Here is a 20,834-nt window from a genome sequence, read left to right as displayed (position 1 = left end):
AGATAGCAAAACAGAGAATTGGGTGCGGTGTGCACAACAAATAACCCAGCGTCTTGGCTCGTGGCCTGGAGGTGCGAGACCACCCACAGAGCCCGCCCTGGAGGCGAGCTGCTCCCGCCTGGTAACCATTCCAGCAAAGGCCATCACTGGAGGAACAATGTAAAGGCTTGTAGCAGCCTGGGGCCTGAGACTGAAGAGTCCCTCCAATACTCCTGACCGCAGAGGCAGCCTGCGAGGGGTTTTGTTGTCATAATGAGATGCAGATAAAGCCGGGCCTTGGTCCTTAATGCGTGTGCCTCTTCTCTTCCTGTTTAGAGATCTGAGCGAAAACCAGATCCTGGGGATCCCGAGGAAGGCGTTCCGTGGCATCGCCAACGTGAAGAACTTGTAAGTGTTGGGTTTTTTTTTTTTTTTTTTTTGGCTTCTCTGGAGATGTGGCTTTCTGGCCAGAACAGGGGTGAGAGATGGGACAGGAAGGTGGTATCCCCATGCTCTTTGCTGCCTCGGTGCAGGCGCCTTTGAGACAGGGTGAGGGATGTGCCTGAGGGGTTTGCAGGGAACACATGTCGGAAACCATGACAGCTCCATGGAGTCCTGTTGCTGTCTGGTGTTTCGGCCCCAAGTGTGAGCATTAGAGTCCAGACCTGGGCCACAGCCTGGCCCCACAGTAGCTCTGTGGCCTGGGGCTTGACTCAGCTACTCCCAGGGTCGTTATTTTCTATAAAATGGGCATGATGGGCTGGTGGGGTGTTGACAGAAATGAGGACGCGTGCCTCATACGTAGTAAGTGTTCAATAAATGGGAGCCTTGATGATGGGGGTGATGATCATGATGGCGAAGGCGTCACTGTTATTAATAGGATCTTGTGAGAGGGCCTGGCCACTGGTTATTCCAGGATTGCAGGGGGACATAGCCACATCCACCCACTGCACTAGCTGCTTGGTTTTGGAGGTGTGTTTAGTTTTATTTTGAAGTAATTATTCATTCACAGGAAGTTTCAAAAATAGTAGATACGTCCATGTGCCCTTTTACCCCAGTTTCCTCCCAGTGGTAACATGTTACATAACTAGTATGGTATCAAAACTGCCATGGGTGCAATCCACGGATGTTATTCTTCAGATTTCGGATCATCACACACGCTCATTTGTGTGTGTGTGCCTGCCCGTGTGGTTCTGTGTAATTTTATCCCATGCAGATTCCTGTGCCCATTGATATGATCAGTGCAGAACTAGTCCATCACTATGTTTCTTAACTTGCCAAATAATCTTTGTCGTTGTTAACCTGGCCTCCACTATTTGCTGTTTAGCAGTGACTCCTGGGCCCTTACTTTCACAAGGACTATGCCTTCTGAATTCTCTCCCCTGCCACCGTGTCCATGTGTTCAGAGCGTGTGTTGGGAGAAGGGCACAGAAGAGAGTCTGGTTTGCCTGGGCAGGCATTTCTGTCCACTGGCCTCCTCCACAGGCTCAGGCTCAATCTGAGAAGTCTTGAAGGAGGTTTCTTTAAAATTACTTTAGCTATTGGTTTTCCTTATAAGGACTGTCCTGGGAAGCTGATGATGGCTTCCAGTTACAGGCTGTCTGCTTCCCCCGGTGCTGAGAACTTAGCGGGAAGCTTTTGCTGTTTAACATGCAAAGCACACAAGAGGGCAGAGGCATCTTGAGGCGAAGGAAGCCTAGGGCAGAGAGGACTTTGCAAGGGGATCCCACACAGGAAGCTGCCCACTGCTTCGTCTGGGTGTGTTTGCTCAGAAGCAGGAGAGGGCAGGCTGGAGCAGACAAAGCCATGGAGAATGTGACTCAAGATTGTGCATATAAGCCAAAACTATGAGGCTCTGTTAATTAGCATCCCAGAAAGGCAAGGCAAGAGGGGGACTTAGAGATCCTCTAAAACCCCCACCGGTCAATAGTGAGAAAATTGAGGACAGGACCAGAGAAGGGCAGTGACTAACTCAAGGTCAACTAGTTTCTTAATCCGGCTGATCCCCAGATTAACATTTTACGTATATAAAGTGGTTTATCTGTCCTATCTCATGGCTCTAATTTTAAATGGGCCAGTTAACAACAACAACAACAAAACACTTCCGTGATGTATAAGCAGGGCTGTGTAATTACCAACTGCAGTTTTGGTTCTCAAGAAAGTGATTAAATCTCACAGTGGTCCACAGTAGTTGCTGAATTGGGGGGGTGGGGGTTGTTTTCCTGTAATACCTCTAACTTCACAAAGGCCTCAGGAGCTCAAAGATTCAAGATTCTGCAAACACAGACTCCTGAGTCACTCACGAATAACTGTCAGGGCTTCCTTCTCCAGGTCTTGCAAATAGGTGTGACTCAAAGGCCTGAACTCAGGGAGGATCTTCTCTTTTGTTTTTCATACCCAGTGTCAGCATGTGGTCCTGGGGCGAGAGGAGAGGGAAGTAAATCCTCTGCTGAAAGGACGAATTAGCCAACAGAACTTAAGGGGGGTTGATTACTTCACACTATGAATCAGTTCCTTCAGCATGCATTTGTTGGGCAGAACCTATGAGGCCCAGAGGTATTATTCGCATTCTCTGCTGGCTTCCGGTAAAACTAGGGACAAGAAACACATGCATACAGGAGAATGTTTAGTGATTTAACAATCCACATGAAGGGGCGCCTGGGTGGCTCAGTCGTTAAGCGTCTGCCTTCGGTTCAGGTCATGATCCCAGGGTCGTGGGATCGAGCCCCGAGTCGGGCTCCCTGCTCCACCGGAAGCCTGCTTCTCCCTCTCCCACTCCCCCTGCTTGTGTTCCCTCTCTCACTGTGTCTCTCTCTGTCAAATAAATAAATAAAATCTTTAAAAACAAAAAACAATCTACATGAAAACTGGCAATTGAGTGGCCATGCTTAAAAAGGCTATCAGAGTTCAGAGAAGAAAAATGGCTTCAGGGAGCATAGCCTAAAAGTTAGAAACACGGCTTTGGCCACCTGATAGATCTAGGTCTGACTTTCAGCTATTGTGCACACAGAGTCTGTGACCTTAGGCACCTTACTGGACACTTCTGAGCCTAGATTTCCTCCACTGTAAGATGAGGATAAGAATTGTACTTAACCTCCTAGGCTTTTTGTGAAGGTGGATAAAATAATGAGTATGGATAAGTTACTACTATGCTTGGTACATGGAAGATATTTAGAAAGTTCTAGCTACTGTTACTGCTGTATTCCTTTGTTGTTGTTATAATTGTAAAGACTTTACCTGGGCCTGAATGATTGGAATTCCCAAAGTAAATGAGGCAACTAGTGTGTGCAAATATAGATGCAAACCTGTATAAGGTGTGTTTCAGGGGACACAGGCAGAGCTGTGGGGGTGGGGGATTATGAGGCAGAACAACAGGTGATAAAGTTAGGAAGAGAGGTGGAGGCCAGATGGCGGCAAGCCTTGCCTGCAAGGTGTATAGACTTTAGAGGTAGGTACTGAGAATGTAGATGGCTTGCAACATGGGAAAAATCATGATGAAATTATTTATTGTGGAAGAGGAGCCTAGGACAGGAGGAGGAGGAAAAAGGAAAGGCAGGGGACAGGAGATGAGGCTGAGTCCAGTGTAAGGGGTCAGGGCTCACACTTGGGAAAGAGAACAATCAGAAGTGAAGGAGGGTCCAAAGATACCAGTAGGGGCCAAGTCAACAGAAATTGGCAATCAATGAGGTATTAGTGGCCGGGGGGGGGGGGGGGAGTGTTAGAAAATGATGAGTTTCCAAGCTCAGATGATACAAGGAATGATGGCAAATTTCCGTAGTCTTTCATCTCTGCATCCATCAAAATGGTTTTGAACCTACTAAATGCCAGCTCTGGGGGAAGCCATAGAAAGTAAGATCTGTAGATCTGTGTGTGAGCTTTGCCTTCTTGGAGCTTCCACTCCACAGAGACTGAAAGGTCAGGAGGAGAAGAGCCAGACTTGATGATCGTAAGTTGGGTGTGAAGTGATGTAAAGTCTTCCACAGGCATCGTGGATGGAGCATCTTCTCTGTGTGTTTGGAAATTGCTGAGACTGACATCCCATCCTCTTGTGCCTGCTGGGTAAATGACTTTGGTCTCTGGGCCACAGCTATGTCTATGAGCCTCAGCTTCCATGGTTTTAATAAGAAGAAGGTAGAGGAAATAATCTTACAGACTTCAGAGAAAATATCATGTGGGTAACTGGAGATATAGGAGCTGACTGAGGGCAAGTTCAAGGAGGGGAAGCATCTGCGTCAAGGTGATAATTGAAGTTATACATTTAAATATGCATCAGTACGTGTAAAATAGAAGATGCTTTGTAGAAATTAAGTTTGTTTAAAACCTGTTAAGGAAACACTCCTCCTACCAGACCTCAATTACCTGCGGGTAGATTGTCTCTCTTGTTACAAATTTTAAATCTCAGGAATGTACATCCCTCTCATCATTTTGTTCGAGAACCACCTCCCATTCCCCCTCACCCCAGCCTTCCCTACCGCCTTGTGTGAGTTCAGAGAATATAACACTGTTTTATTTCTTAGATAAAATAGGACTAGAAGATAAATTATTGGAGTATCAGGCTATGAAATGACAACAGTTGGGCCTCTCCACAATACCATGTATTTCATTAGGAGGAGAAGGTCAAGGATTGTCTATTTTTTTTTTTTTTATAATTTTGTAGTTTTGACATGGATTTTTCTTTGCTTGTCCTGACATTCCCCTTCAAGAAGGAAGAGACTGTGATACACCCATTTCCCAGATGATAAAGTTAAGTTTCAATCAGTGTGTTTAATTTGGTAAAAGTCAGCAGACACAGTTGAGCCTAGGCCTCCCCACATACCTATCCTTAGTAACACACCCAACCACATTTTAGACTCTACCTGTAGACACTTCTGTGTACCCAGATGCCTCTCCACTCAGCCACGCTAGCGACAGGAAGGAAGGAAGAAGTAACTAAGAAGGCGGTAGCAAGCGAAGGCCTGATTCACAGAGGCAAAGAGGCACGTGTGCAGCTTTTATCAAAGCCAAGGGCGGGCCACAGGTGGTGTTTAATCCAGTGGAAATGGGTGCTAGAGGCCCCCACCCCAACAAGGCAGTGGAAGGAAGTCCCTAATTGCTTCCTGGTTCTCAGGAGAAGAGAGAAAATGTAATTAGCTGGGGATACCACTCTATGCAATTTCGAAAAGCTGGTCTTATGGGCCGGTCCCACTCTGCTGCCTGCCTGTCTGTAAGGGGGAGAGGTGCTGTATTTAGAGAAGCAGTGAGCTGGACAAACTGATCCGGAGAAAGAACACGCGGAGAGGCTGACGGGTAGAGAAAGCAACATTCAGCACCGCAGCATCAGCTGCCTCCTGAATGCAAACGGCGCAGCGGGTACTGGACCAGAGGCTCGGGAGGAGGAGAGAGGGAGGGCATCAGGAAGGCACAGAGATAGGGAAAAAGCAGTGAATTGGGAAAAAACAGAGATGACAAGCCACAATCCAACAAAGCATAAGAAGAAAAAGACAAAATCCAGTATGGATTGTTTTTTTTTTAAAAAAAGTCCCCTTGCCCTATCCTTCTCAGCACTTGTGTTTTCCTCTGTTTTTCCGTTTCTATTTGCGAGGACTCTGTAGGACATGCATTCCAGAAGGGAAAATCAATAACCCCTGTCTCTGCCAGCTAGTGGAATTTGGAATTGACGGTTTCAAAACAAAGCTGGGCAGGCGGCCTTTGTGTTCTCTAGTTACTCTGTGTTGCCGCACTGCCCGAGTCTGCCCTCCCGCTTCCTGAGATTAATGAGGGCTGTCTCCACCCGCTCCGTGAGCAGCCAGTAATCTTATGTGAGGGTGAGGGAGGTGTGGGGAGGGACACGAAGCACCCATTCGTTGGGAGCAGCCGTGTCTGCTAATCTCGGCAGCCATTCATTCTGTCATTGTGCCTGGAACAGAGTTCACGCTCCTGGTCATGCCCTGCAAGACTCTATATGGCTGGGCCCTCCCTCACCCACATCGTGCTTCCCATGCTCCATCTCATCCCTTGAAACACCCCAAGCTTCTTCCTGCCTGTGGGACTTTGCACTCGCCACTCCCTTTGCATGGGATGCTAAGCCCTCGCACTTCGGCGTGGTCAACTCCTTCAGGTCCGTTCTCAGCTCCAACCTCACCTCCTCAGGGTGGCCTTCCCTGACCCATCCAAAGCAGCTCCCCCGGCCCCCACTGTCCCTCCTCTCTATCCCACTACCCAGTTATATCTCTTCAGAGCACTTATTGCCCTCTGAAATTATCTTGTTCATTTATTTGTCCCCCTGTCTCCGTCTGTCACACAGAATGGACATGGGTACTCAGGGCCCCTGCCTGCCTCTGTCACTGTGGAGTCCCCAGTGCCCAGACGGTTCCCGGCAGAGAGTACAGCCGACTAAAAATGCATCAAATGAATGTTTGTTCATCCATTCCTTGAGTATTTGCAGTTGACCTGTTACATATAGGAAATCATGTATGATCATTAAAATGTTGAATATGAAAAAAATATTATAGAAATAACAAGATACCATCCTTGTACTCCGAGACCTCAGTCTAATGAGGGGACAGACTAGTAAATGAGCAGGTACAGTCCGTGTACCAAGACTCGGTTGGAGGTAAGGACCAAGGGGCAGGAAAGACCCCAGACAGGCCTGATTCTGGCTTCACTCAAGAAGTGACATGAGTTGGGTCTTGAAGGATGAGTAGGAGTTCGTCCGGGGAAAGGGCTTTCCAGGCAGAAGGAATAACATGTGAAAAATCACCCACCCGTGCAAAGGCACAGAGGAATGTGAAAGAGTCGATGCTTAGAAGAGTTGATGGTTGGAACACAGCAAGCAAGAGAGGCACTGAAGACAGACGAGCTTAGTGAGGCAGGGAGTTGGGGCCGGCGGGAAGGGAGGACTTTGAATGTCGCCATGAGATCCACTGAAGGGCTTTAATAGGGGCGTGGTGTCATCAGATGTTCATTTAAGAAAGGCCGTGCCAGTGACAGTGGGGAGGACAGCTGGCCGAGGGGAGACTCAAGTCCAGGTGGCCGATGCGGGTACTTGTGCAGTTGTTGAGAGATGACAGGGCCCCAAAGGGGCAGGCTCAATGGACCTAAAGAGGCAGTGGCAAACTGCGGACACCTGTGGGGGCGGACTGGGCGGGTGAACCGAGTGCCCGTCACCAGGGCCTCGCAGGCCAGAGGCAGAGGCAGCTTTCAACACCAGGCATCTCTGCCGACTCGGACCCAAGAGTGGTGCCTGCCTTTCATGAGGAAAGCCGTGCTGCCTCTTGGAAGGGGGTTCGGGAAATCTGCTCCCAGGAGGCAAGCAGATGCTACTCGATCACCTGCCCAAGGGGCGGCAGGCTTTCCAGCCTTTCGTCCCTCTGCATTTGTGGCTCTGGCTATGTCAGGTTCAGAAATGCTGCTGCAGGAAGTCGGACTGGACCCCTGTCTGCTAAGTGCTAGCCAAGTAAGCGATCCTGAAAAAGGGATCGTGTCAACCCGCCTCCCTGCCTTCCTTTCCCTCCTCCCTTCCTCCCTTCTTTCTGCTCTCTGTCTTTCCATTCTTCCTTCCATACATCGTGATTGAGCCCCTACCCTTACCAGACCCCAAGCCAGTCCTGGAAAGAGATGAGTAAGACATAGTCCCTGTTCTTGAGAAATTTCATCTGCAGAGGGAGGCAAACAGATTCACACAGAGCATATATAATATGATAAATATATCCCTAGAGCATCTTCTTTATCTGCCCCATGGCCAACAATGCAAGTGCTCAATAAACAGCAGTTGATTTATTAAAGTAAATCCACTGAAATGAGAAAAATAGTAGAAGACACCGATGAATTAGACCCCATTAGTCTGGAAAAGATACATTACTGTGTTATCCAAAGGCAAGGAGGTGGTAGTGGTAAGTGCCCCATCCCAGACGTCGTGCCTAGAATTGCAGCTGTATAAGTGACAAATAGAATTCCTTCCTGGCCAGATCACAGAGTTTTGTAGTCTGTGTTAGGGGTCCTCTATTGGGCTTTGGATATTTCTTATGCTCACTCTAAGTTATAACCGTCTGCTCGGTTGTCTTTCTCCTCCAAGGGCCTGAAGCTGTGTAGATGGAGAGGTCGAGTCTGTCTTGTTCACTCTCTGCTTGTTTGCAAGAGTCGTTCTATGCCTGGCACATATGATAGGTGTTCAAACAACGAAAATTAATAAGTGGATGACTTTCAGAACAAAAAGACTCCAGCGCTTAGAGAATCACTAAAACCCTGAATGAAAGAGCATGATTACGTCTGGGAACAAAGAAAAATTAAAGGAAAGCCACAAGAACCAACCCAGAGAATCCCTCATGTTTTTTCAGGATAATGGAGACCACTATTCTGAGTCCAGCACCGAAATTTACTATTTGGGATATTTTTATTTGTGGACAAAATGCTTTTTTAACTCATCACAGATATTTGACTCCTGTGAGCATTAAATCCACAGAAAATGAGGGGTTTAAACAAGCATGTAAAATAGAATCCCATCTTTCCTGCACCCAGCAAGAAGGCACAGTGATTCTGGGCTCCTCAGAGTTGGGCTTAGTGGTCTTGAGAAATTCACCCCTGGGCTGAGCTTTTTGCCTGGAGATTTTTAGCTCTGAAAAGAAATGAGGGGCACCTGGGTGACTCAGTAGGTTAAGTGTCTGCCTTCGGCTCGGGTCATGATCCCAGGATCCTGGGATCAAGTCCCACATTGGACTCCCTGCTCAGTGGGGAGTCTGCTTCTCCCCCTGCTTGTGCTCTCTCTCTCTTTCTCTCTCTTTCTGTCAAATAAATAAATTAAAATTTAAAATTTAAAATTTCCTCCTCCTTCAGAGAAGGAAAGATGAGTATTACAGTGGGGATTACACTTTGAAACTCTAGTAACTATTGATGTTCTGGTTCTTTGTCTCATTGGAGACAACGTAGTATAGTTTTGAAGAGTGTAAATGTAAAGTATGAGTTTTGGAGTCAGACTTGATTTTTTTTTTTAATTCCAGCTTTGCGATTATGACCTGTGTGGCTTAGGGCAAGTTACTTAATCTTTCTGAGCCTCAGTCCCCTAATCTATAAAATGGGGAGAATGCTAGTGAGGAGTTAAACAGGAAAGTATGTGCCTTACATGTGTGAATAATAATGCTTTATGGTTTGCCCAAAGCCTTCATAGGTATTACCTTTTTTTTAAATTTTATTTATTTGAGAGAGAGAGAGCACACACGAATGGGGGGAGGGGCAGAGGGAGAAGCAGACTCCCCGCTGAGCAGGGAGCCCAATGGGGAACTCGATCCCAGGACCCTGGGACCATGACCTGAGCCTAAGGCAGATGCTTAACCAACTGAGCCACCCAGGCACCCCATAGGTATTATCTTGTTTAATTACCACAACAGCCCTGCCAGATCATTAGGGAAAAGTTTTTTAGCCTCTAGATATAGATGAGGAAGTTGAAGCTCAAAGAAATGCAGGAACTCTCCCAAAGCAACAGAGCTGGTCAGTGGCAAGGCTGGGGCAGGATCCCAGGATGTGTCAGTGCTTTTCTGAGTGGCTAGCTAGGGAGAGCTCTGAGATTTGGTGAGCATGAATGATGTCTTGTAGGAAGCAGCAGGTACAGATCAGTGGGGAATGTTGGGAAAGCATTTCTGGCACCCAGCGCCAGCCAAGTCCCTAGGCAAGAATAAGCTGTGATGGTCACCATGTGGGAAAGAATTTCTGAGACCAGCAGGAGTGACTTCAAGTGTGAGTTCTTTTTTTAATTAATAGACTTCATTTTTTCAAGAGCAGTTTTAGGTTTACAGAAGAATTAAGCAGAAGGTACATAGTCCCATATACCCTCTGCCCACACACATAGTTTCTCCCATTAAATCTTGCACTACTGTGGTGCATTTGTTACAATTGCTAAGTCAATACTAACACATTTAACTAAGATCTATAGTTTATAGTAGGGTTTGCTCCTGGTGTTGTACGTTCTGTGGGTTGTGGCAAATGCATAATGACACGTATCCACCTTTGTGGTAACATGCAGAATAGTTTCACTGCCCTAAAAATTCCCCGTGCTCCCCCATTCATTCCTCCCTCCATTCTCCTAAGCCCTGGAGTGTGAGCTTTTAAATGGAGAGGGAAATCCCGTCGTGTTTCACAGCCCTTCACAATAGCTTATTTATCGTAATTAATTAATTAATTAATATTCCATTGTTCAGACTCGAACAACCCACGTCGTCTTTTTGCTTCTTTGAGAGAGGGCGAGTGACACCCTGCAAGTTGAAGTGCCATAGAGCACAGCAGAAAGAAACCCAGGAGCAGTCCCGACTTTCTCAGCCGTAGCCTGAGGTGTGAGCATTAGCATTTCTTCCTGACACGGCTCCTTCAGAGAAGACTTGTAAGTCAAAGCACCTGCCCAGGCTGGTGTTGTGTACTCCGCATAAACTCTGAGGGTGTTTAAATAATGGTTGCAGTCTCAGGTTCCCAGGTCAGCCTGCACGGAGTCACATGGACCCTGGCTCTTACCACCTATGTGATCTGCAGCAAAATAGGTCACGTTCCTGGCCTCAGTTTCCCCATATATTAAGTGGAAATATTACCCTTGTAATGGTGTTGTTATGAAGATGAATAATAATTATTGCTCCTTTATCTCATCCCTGAGAATCTATTTGAATCAGACTATCACAACTCATGGACTATCTTCCCTTCCGAGACAAAATACATGCCCAGAGAAAAAGGTTATATTTACAGTGTTCCGCTTCAGACTCTTAAAATTACTTAACTTCATCACACCTTCTCTTCTTTCTTCCAGTGGGGCTGTTGTGTTCTGGTTTATGGCTTGTAATAGGCAAGGTACAAAACAGCTCAGAGAAAAAGAGGTGTACCTTCCCCATCCTGATCCATCTTCCTGTCCCCATCAAGACACAGAAAGTACCAAAAGAGCCCAGGAGTTGTGGGCTCTGTCACAGCTCTGCTATTAACTGCTGCCGACCTGTGATGGGCTGAATAATGGCCCCCCAGGGACAGCCACAGTCTAAGCCCCGGAATATATTACCATGTACCCTACATGGATGGCAAAAGGGACTTTGCAAATGCGATTAAATGAAGGATCCTGAGATGGATAGAGTATCCTGAATTATTTAAGTGCACCAAATATAATCAGAAGGGTCTTTATAAGAAAGAGGACAAGGGCTGGAAGCAGAGGGAGAAAGACCATGTGATGCAGCAAATGAGGACAGAACTTACCTGGAGAAGGCGGGGAAACAGATTCTCCCCTAAAGCCTCCAGAAGGAACACAGCCCTGCTTGCACTTTGATGTGAGTCCAAGTGAAACTGATCTAGAACTTCTGACCTCTGAATGCTGAGAAAATATATTCATATTTTAAGCCTCTAAGTCTGTGATAATTTGTTATGGCGGCAATAGGAAACCAATACCAATACTGCCCTCCGGCTGCCACCTAACCTCTTGATGTTGGCTTCCTCGTCTGTTCAAATAAGGAATTGACACGTTGTGATCAGTGGATTTCAGTGTGTATTCTGAGAAGCTCTAGTGCTTCAAGAGCCTACAACTAAAAAGTTACTTTTAATAATGATAAAGTTTTAAGTTCTCTCTTTTAGACGTTGATGTTCAACATGAGATTTTGAATAACCTAGAGTCCTATTTTAAAAAAACCGGACTAGACAATCTTTCAGGTAGGTTCAGACTGTAAAGGGTGATGATTCTTTGAGACCGTCATCCATCAGGGAGGAGCTAGCTTGTGTCATTGAGAGAAAACTCGGCAGCAGAATCAAAGAGCCAGGATCTGGTAGGAGACCAGCAGAGAAGATCAGAATAACACCTTATATATTGGTTACCCGGGTTGAGGGTCTGGGCTGGGCTTACCTTCAGAGAGAAGGAAAAAAGAAAGAGAAAGTTGGATGTTGACTGGGAGACATTTTCTGGAATGGGGCTGAAGGCATCCGAAATCTTTGGGACATCCTTGGGACTGGTTACAGATTTCTGCAGCATGTCTGAGTTCGACCAGCTTTCCTGCACAGTCTCCCTTCCTGGTTGCCTCACCAGATCGACTGGTTTGCATCTCAGGGAAATGGCTGCTTTGGGAAAGAGAGGGTTCTTTAAGGACTTCGGGGAGGGAAGACTTGGTCAGCCACGGCACTCAAGAAATATTTGCCAGATGAATAAATAAGTCCTCCATGCCGGGGCTGAGACGGTGGTTTCCAGAGCCTGAGATGTCAGCCCCAGCACTGCTCATGATGGGCACAGGTGTGTTTTTGGAGCCCGTGTTTTGGAGCGCCTTGTTTCAGCACTGACAAATCCGTATGCACTGCGGGTGGAGCACTTCTGTGCCGGCCGCGTGCTCAGCTCTCTAAATGGACAGTGTGTCACAATGTGTCCATTCAGAACGACAGACAGCCGTTATTTGCCATTGTTAACACTCTCCTTTAAAGTTCTCTCTGTAACCAGGCTCCAGGCCCAAGTGCCCAAAGCTAAATTACTTCTAAATGCCAATGATCCGTTCTCAGGTACTGTGTCTGCCAGGAAAACTACCTAGCTGGACAAATAAGTACCCAGTAGATAAGATTGGGTTTACACAGCACATGGCCCAGCAGCAGTTCTGAGATTTTATAGCTAATTAGCATTTCATTTGGGAAGTTTCACTTCTTTTTCTGCTCTTAGAAGCAACACCATTTCTTGGGCTCAAGGATGGGGTATGTGTCCCTCTAAAGCCCATAATTTAACCTGAAATGCTCCTATCTCCTCCCCCACTCCCTCACAGAATAAACAGAGGCTGCTTCAAGAAAGGAGTAGTAGCTTCAAAACAGACACTCATTCTTCTTAGTAAGTAATAAGTTCTTATAGAGCCCTTAACTAATCTTACTAATTTCTACCTATCCTCTCACTTAATCCCCATGACGACCTTATGATTGTTATTGCCAGTTTACAGATGATAAAACTGAGACACGGAGGAGTAAGCGATGAATCCCAGGGTCATATGCTAATAAGTGGCAGAGCTGGGACTTGAACCCAGAGAGTTTAAATCTAGCACCTGTAACCTCTATGCAATGCTGCCTATACTTAGAAAAGCATTTAATGAAAATCAACACCGATGGACAAAATCCCACCTCCAGACAGGTTTTATTTCTTCTTCGTTGTGGGGTTTCAAAGATCAGTAAATCTTGTTGAGAAATCTGGATATCCAGCTTCGCTGGAAAACTCAGATGTGTTAACACTGGGCGCTCAAGCCTGCATAGCGAACAGTAGCCTGAGGCTGAGTTGCAGCCTCCCTCTTAGAAACAGTATGCTCTCCTGTCCCGAGCAGGCTGGCTTCCCTGGTCCTACGGGCTTCTCAAGAACCCCATTGTTGTGGAGAGTCATCTCAGAGGAAGAGTTGCCAACGCACTTCTTCCCTAGAGCGGTCCCCAGTCTGCAATGGTCACTTTGCTACTTAGGCACACTGCTTCTCTTCCCCAAGCTTTCATTACCTTTTCAAAAAAATGAAGACGATTATTAGCCTTTAACCAAGCCATAAGTTTTCATGTGAAAGTTAAATGAGATGACATGTGGAAAGACCTGAGGATAGAGCTTGGCACAAAGTAGATGCTCAGTATTAATTTTCTGCACCCCATCACCCCACATTCTTCCTCCTTCACCTTCACTGACGCAAGGAGAGAGAACCCCACAGTCGGCCTATTGGCATGAAGGGTTGGAGGAGAGGGAGGGTTTGGGGACTCGGTTTGGTTGTCTTGGGCATTCTCTCTGTTCCAGCATCTTGAAGACAAGTCCTTCAATAAGGGATTGTAAGCTCACATACCATGAGTGGACAAATGACGATTGGACGGGGCCTGATGCTATTGAGGGAGTAACAGGAAGTAGTAGACACTCTGGCTAGCTAGAGAACGATGGTTCTATCTAAACATTGCCGTGAGTCAGCTCCAGCAGATGAATATAGCCTCACCTTTAACAATTGTTTTTTTCATTTTCCTGAAAGAAGCAAGATATTGAGATTTCTCTATAAAATCATCTGATTTCGAGATGCTGGCACCTAACGCAAAATCTCTTTAAACACTGAGTATCCTCACCGTGCGGGCTAAATAACACCATCTGTGGGTCAAATTCAGCCACAGGGGTCTGACTTAGATGGTGCCTCCCACTCCCTGAGGAGCACCTGCTGCGGGAGTGGAAGTGAATGGAAGGTTCTGGTGGTTTGTCCCAAAGCCCCATGTGTCAGTAACTTGATCCTTGCTAATGTGTTGGCAGCCTGTAGCGCCATAATTCCTTAAACCAGTTAAAATCCACCAGTTTCCAAAGGCCCTGAAAGAGTGACTCTAAAAGGTGGCAGTCGGGATGGCTGGAGAGGGATGACTTTAAGAACAATACTCCCGGGGAAATCGGAGGGGGAGAAGAACCATGAGAGACGATGGACTCTGAAAAACAAACTGAGGGTTCTAGAGGGGAGGGGGTTGGGAGGATGGGTTAGCCTGGTGATGGGTATTGAGGAGGGCACGTTCTGCATGGAGCACTGGGTGTTATGCACAAACAATGAATCATGGAACACTATATCTAAAACTAATGATGTAATGTATGGGGATTAACATAACAATAAAAAATTAAAAAAAAAAAAAAAAAAAAAAAAAAAGAACAATACTCCCGTAACCACAGGACGCCTGGGTGGCTCAGTCGTTAAGCATCTGCCTTCGGCTCAGGTCATGATCCCAGGGTCCTGGGATCGAGTTCTGTGTCGGGCTCCTTGCTCAGTGGGGAGACTGCCTCTCCCTCTCCCTCTGCTGCTCCCCCTGCTTGTGCTCTCTCTCTCTCTGACAAATAAATAAATAAAAATCTTTAAAAAAAAAAAAAAATACTCCCGTAACCACGTCACGCAGATCACTGCTGACTGTCCTAAGCAGAGCACTGACCCTGGACTTGAACTTCCCTTCTGACCACATCCCATAGTGTTTTGAGGCCAAATACCCTGCCAGGAATTGGGTCTGCTGCCTCAGAGTACGGCCTTGGCGCATCCCTGAAGTGAGTGACTTCGCCATGCTTTTTTCGAAGTCACACCCCAGTGGTCATCTTCCCTGAAGCATCCCAAGGCCGCCAACCCCCAAGGGCCTGACATTCTTTAGCTTGACTCGGGGTTATTATTTGGCTGGACTGTTTACTCAGTACACGCAAATCCATCTGTGTGCCTCCACTGGCCCCAGCATCATCTGGACACCATCCCTGATTGCCTGGCCTTTCAGAGCTCGCCAGTGGAGTCCTGTAGTCCCCTTCCGTCCTCTCTCCCTGGCCCCCCCTATAATTTCTCTCCATTGGGTTTTTAAAGTAATAATTGTGAAGTAATGAGCGCATTTCTTCATTGTAGCCATGTGTAATGTTTGCAAGATGTGGCTTGATGATGCCCTGCTTCCAGATCTGGACCTTAGTAAGAATGCAGATTCCTGCGCCCTGTTAATGACTAAATGAATCTTGATTTCTGGCCGGGGCCCGGAATCTACATTTTAGCCCACTCAGGCTTGATTTTATGAAGTTTGAGAATGAGTTGCCTGCTGGATAAGGACTTGGCATTGAAGTGAGAGAAATCTGGGTCCGAGTCCCAACCCTCCCCACTGATCTTGAGCAAGTTGCTAACTTCGCTGAGCTTGTTGTTGTTGTGTTTTTTTTTTCATGGAGACTAAAGATAGTACCTAAATCAGAGAATATTTGTAAAGTAGTTAGAACTGATCCATAGCAAGAGCTTCGAACGTGAGTTCTCATCTCACTGAGTTGTTATAACAACCCTGTGAGGTAGGTGGCATTGTCCCTCTTTTCAAGATGAAGTTTAGACTCAGCAAGGTTGGTAGTTTGCAGAGATCACACAGCAGAGCTGAAATTCGAACCTACATCAATCTGACCCAAACTGTTAACTGTTCTTAAAACAATAGTGGGAAATCAATCCAGACTTGAAATGAGAGTGAGGGGGCCTGGAGGATGAGGGGTAGGGGGACGGGGCCTTGGCTTGTGAGGCAAGAGTCCATCGTCTGTGTTGAGCTTTCCCTCTGTGCCTTTGGGGATGAGAGTCCGTGGTCGTGGCTCCCACTGACTCCTTTGTGTCTAATGCTCTGGCCTTTGTGGCTCTTGATTTGTCCAACAACCCCTTGGAATGCTGTCAGTGGAGGAGGTCCCATGTCCCGACAGTGGATCGGAGAACGTGGGAGGGCCTCATCTGGAGCAAAGCCAGAGAATAGAGCCTCCCTTTCAGTTACTTTGAGGCCTTTGTCTCCCCCAAACAGTGTAGAGGGGAGGACCTCTGGTTTTCTTTGGAGGTTTCTGGCTTCTCCCTGTGAGTGTCTTACAAGCTGGGGAATGAGCCTGGTCCCGCTTTAAGTTTATGCCAACTCTGCTACACCGGTGAACCGTGACCCTAGCTGGGCGGCGGGAGGGTTGCTTGCCATCTGCCCGAGGCCAGTGTAATCCACACATCTTATAGGGAGAAGGAAAAAGGCATCTAAAAAAAGAGAGATGTCAAAACTCATCATGCTTCTTCAAACTCGGTTACTCCACGAGGGTGAATTTTTTTACCTATGTTGGGGTGGGCAGGCAGGTGAAGCCCACTACTGTTTCTGTTAGGAACAAGAAAACAGTTTGAGATAAGGGACTAAGCTATTAAAGAATCTAGCCGATATGTCATTAAGATGTCTTTAAAAATCAGATTACCAAACCATATGTTCTCGTTTATTTTTTAAAAATACAATGAAAGGTACATTTAAAAGTGTGAATATGGTTGTGTATGTTTGCACGGGAAATAAAGTCTGGAGGATATAAAACCAAAATGCTAACAGTGGTTAACTATAAAGGGTAGGAATTCAGGTGATTTTAACTTTTAAATCAGTTTTATTGAAGTATAATTAACCTACAATAAAATGCATCCACTTTAACTATACAGTTCAATGCATTTTGACAAGGATATTGTCCTGTAACCACCACCCAAAATGTGCTTTGTATCTGTATACAGTCAGTCCCCACTCCCCTTTACGCATGCCTTGACCCCCAGCAGCCGCCAACTGGCTTTCAGGGGCTACCATTTTGCCTGAGGAACTAGTTCATATAAACAGACTCATACAGTGTGTTGTCTTGTGTAACTAGCTTCTCTCACTTAGTTTAATATTTTGAAATTCATCTTATGTTGTATCGTCAATGGTAATCTGTTCTTTTTGGTTGCTGAATAGTATTCCGCGGTGTGGATCGACTACACTATGTTTATCCACTCTCCTGTTGATGGGCATTTGGGTTGTTTCCAGGTTGTGGTTATTATGAATAAAGCTGCTATGAAGTTTCACTTACGTTTTCATTTCTCTTGGGTAAATACTTCAGAATGAGTTTATTTTATTTTATGTTTTATTTTGTGTCGTTCCCGATATTTCTTCAGTGAACATACATTACTTAACAGCAATCAGAACAAATACCAGAATAGGATATATCCCATATCCCACTGTTTCAGAAAGCTGATGTAAGTTGGGAAAGAAGACCTTACTATATTTTGCCTATGGCTGTCTTGATTCCAGGGTAGTGCATCCAGCTGCTCCCCGTGAGATTTGGATGTGATTAGAGAGCTTCTTTTCTTGAGTGCTTGCTAAGAATCCATGGGGCACTGAACTGGCAAGGATGTGGAGGAGTATTTTACACTGACAGAGGGAATGTTACTAGTATAACCCCCTTAACAAGGAATCTGGCAACCGCTATTAAACGTGAAAATACGCATACTCCTCAATCCAGCCATTTATCTTTGATGTATCTGTTTTCTAGACAAATTTATACAAGTTCCCAAAAGGCGTGTATAGGTAAGCTCATTTGTAGCAAAGATGTCTTGGAAGCCGCCTAAAATCCCATTGGTAGGCCACTCATTGTAGGAGTCATGGCATGTCATTCACTGGACTTCTAGAGAGTAGTTAACGAACAATGAGACTGATCATTGTTTATGATACAGAACAGCATCCAGAGCTGATGAATGAGAAAACGAGGTGCAGGAAGCTTGGTACAGTTTTGGTGGAGTTTTTTTTTGGTTTTTTACCATTTGTGCCTTTAAAATAGTATGCTTGTATTTGTTCTCATATGCTTTTATATATGTGAGGTATTTGTGGACATATTTATGGGAAACTCTAATAGTTACTGTTGGGGAAGCTAAGTTGCAAAACTGGAGGACTAGGGCAGTAGGGGTATTGCATTTCACTCTAGACTTTTTGATGCTCCTTGAACTTTTCTTCATAATGTGCATATATTTACATATTAAAAAAATTGTGGGTTAAATCCATCTGATCTCAGCCCAAAGAACAGGAGCTCTCCTGTTTCATTTGATTCCCTGGTATAACATAGATAACAGAGAGTGCTTTTCGGAGCAAGAACTCACAAGACTCTGAGCCAGCCATGCCCCATGCCCACCTGTCTCTGTCACAGTTGACCCTCCATAACTGGAAACTATGATCATTACCATTTGCATAAGTACAACCACATTGACCCACAGTTCTGCCTGCCAGTTTTGAATGAGGGGAATTATTTGTATTCCATAGGCATCTCTGATTGTGGCTTTGACCAGCCCTGAGATATCTTTCAACAACGAATCACCAGTAGCCAACCCCATGACCTTTGGAAAATGAATTTGCCTGCCATTGGGCTGGCCCCAGTTCTCTTGCCCAAGTAAAATGTCAATTAGATCACTGGCTGAATATCGCTTTTGTCTACTTAAGCATATTCAGCTCACAAACCCGCAAATGTTTGCTTGATTCTTTCCAAAAAAAGACTCCACACCCAAGTTCAAAGTGTGCTCCTGGCTCTGTGTGGTCACAGAAAGAAACCAGTGCATCAATTCATTGGGAAGATACAAATATTGAGTCATTATTCAGCTGTCAGGCAAATCAAACTGTGTGGTGTAGTGAACAGACTGCATTTAATTTGGGTTTGTGAACACTTCTGGTCTCATGGCATGGGGGTCTCCTGCACAGCATTTTCCTCCTTTGTCCCTCCCAGCCTACGCTGTTATCTAAACCACACAATGAAAAAGATAAAACCCAACTTAGGTGATCTTTAGGAGTTATAGACAAGAGAGAAATGAATGGGGAAGAGGAGATGGCTGAGCGATGGAGATTCAACCCAGAACCATAGAGTAAGAGGACACCGCCAGGTAAAACCTCAATTAACTATTCACCAGTTTCCGGAGTCTTCTGTGGCTCAGACTTTAAGACATTTCACTGGGGTTGAAACATTTCCTTAAGCAGATTATCCCTGCCCCTATTCCCTTTTATCTGCCTTTTACTGCCCATGCCTTATTTTAAATAGCCCAAGGGATTCCTTTGGTCCCAAATCAGCCTTAGGTATGTTTTCCAGCTACAGGGAAAATATACGGACCACGAAGCCAAGATTCTAAACTTGAACTCTGCCTTAGAAAGGGTCCCATTGTGTTCTCCAAAAAGAAGGCCAGCCTCTACTAGACCATTAAATGATACTCTCACTGCTAATGACCAGCTGCTAATGTTTAAAAGGGGCTCTTCTCTGCCCGAGGCACAAAAATCCCAAAGGGCCCCAAGCTAGGGATTTCTGCTTTGAATTTTGAGGGGCTTCCTTATTGCATGTCTCGGAGGTTGAGTGGCTTAGGTCAAGCCTTTCTGGGTCCTCTTCACATGTCTCAGGCCGCTTTAAAGTGAGGACTGGCACACAACTTCCTTTTGGGTCTGTTGTGAAATTGCTTCATAGCATTTGCACCTTCCTAGCAATTAAGATGGCCCATGTGCAGTTTGGGGAACCTGCCGTCAACCAGCGTAATTGAGTTGTGAATGTGCAAATTTTCTCTGCCAGATTGTTCATCACAGAAGACGCGCCTTCTCAGGAGACTATTAATCCAAATGCCTTTTCTGGAATCAGCTCCTTAATGCAATTAGATTTCCTAAAATGAATTCCTTTCTTTGCCCATTTTACTACTGAGACAAGTATGAGCCGTGCTTTTACAATAAGTGGTTTGGCTAGCACGCGATTCCTCCCCTGCAGCCAGCCTCCACCAGTTGACTTGAGGACCTGCAATTCAGGTTGTTCTACTTAGAGTCCTAGACTTAACCCAGCCAGAAAGGACTTGAAAATACAGTGCCCACCTCTCCTTTTTTAAAGAGGTGGCGATTTAACTTGTCCAGAATCATTCAGACAGTGGGCAGGAATTGTGACCAAAACCTGGGTCCCTTTGACCTGTGCCTGGGTATTGGTTTATGAAGATGACTGAGTGATTACACAGGGAGGTCCATGCCATTGGAAAAATAGTTCATTGTTACCCACAGGCATCCTAGAAACGAGAGGCACACCATGCCATGTGGGGAGGGCCACATAAGGAAGCACCAGAGTCAGGAGGCAGAAGCAAAGGGAAAGCATAGACCATAGACGACAGACTTTATTGAGGTTTGCCTAGGAAAGGCAAGGCAGGGCAGGGTAAACAGCTGGGGATTGGCTAGTTTGAATCATTCCAGTGGGCCTTGGGGTATGGGGGCTGTCCCTAGTGCTCTGCTGCCTGGCCCTGGGTGATTTAGAGGGGGAGATATTGGCCTGGTTGGGTGAGAGAGAGAAAGGTGTGGTTGCAGGTATGGACATAGGATTGGGTGGTTTGCATAGGAAAGACAGGCTTCCTGACAAGTTGTTTACTATCTCCGGAAATTTACTAGCCCTGGGAGAGGCAGTCTCTCCTCAGTCAGCAAGACCCCCCACCCCCAAGATGTCAAGCAATCATAAAATACAGAAAATGAAAAATATGATGGATATACCCCTAAATCCCTGGACTCAATTCCTTTTTAGCCCCCCACCTCCTCACCACACTCCAAGCCCTGGATTGAAAGGGCCTTGGATTGAAAGGATCAAGCATCCCTGGATTCTAGCGGCATTCAGACTTGACAAT

The 20,834-nt window shown here is 45.9% G+C and overlaps 1 protein-coding gene and 1 long non-coding RNA gene across 2 annotated transcripts in view; one reads left to right on the top strand and one right to left on the bottom strand.

The window, feature by feature from the left end:
* SLIT3 (slit guidance ligand 3) overlaps positions 1-20,834 on the top strand; it is a 592,234-nt gene that overhangs the window by 403,518 nt on the left and 167,882 nt on the right. The window contains exon 5 of the mRNA XM_036106743.2: positions 316-387. Coding sequence (XP_035962636.2) covers positions 316-387 — 72 coding nt within the window. The remainder of the gene's footprint in view (positions 1-315; positions 388-20,834) is intronic.
* LOC144381090 (uncharacterized) overlaps positions 1-20,834 on the bottom strand; it is a 188,017-nt gene that overhangs the window by 135,383 nt on the left and 31,800 nt on the right. The gene's annotated exons all lie outside the window — the stretch shown is intronic.

The sequence above is a fragment of the Halichoerus grypus genome, chromosome 2 (assembly GCF_964656455.1).
Source record: "Halichoerus grypus chromosome 2, mHalGry1.hap1.1, whole genome shotgun sequence".
Classification (NCBI taxonomy): Eukaryota; Metazoa; Chordata; class Mammalia; order Carnivora; family Phocidae; genus Halichoerus; species Halichoerus grypus.
The sequence above is the reverse complement of the archived record's forward strand: the minus strand, read 5'-3'. Positions and strand labels throughout refer to the sequence as shown.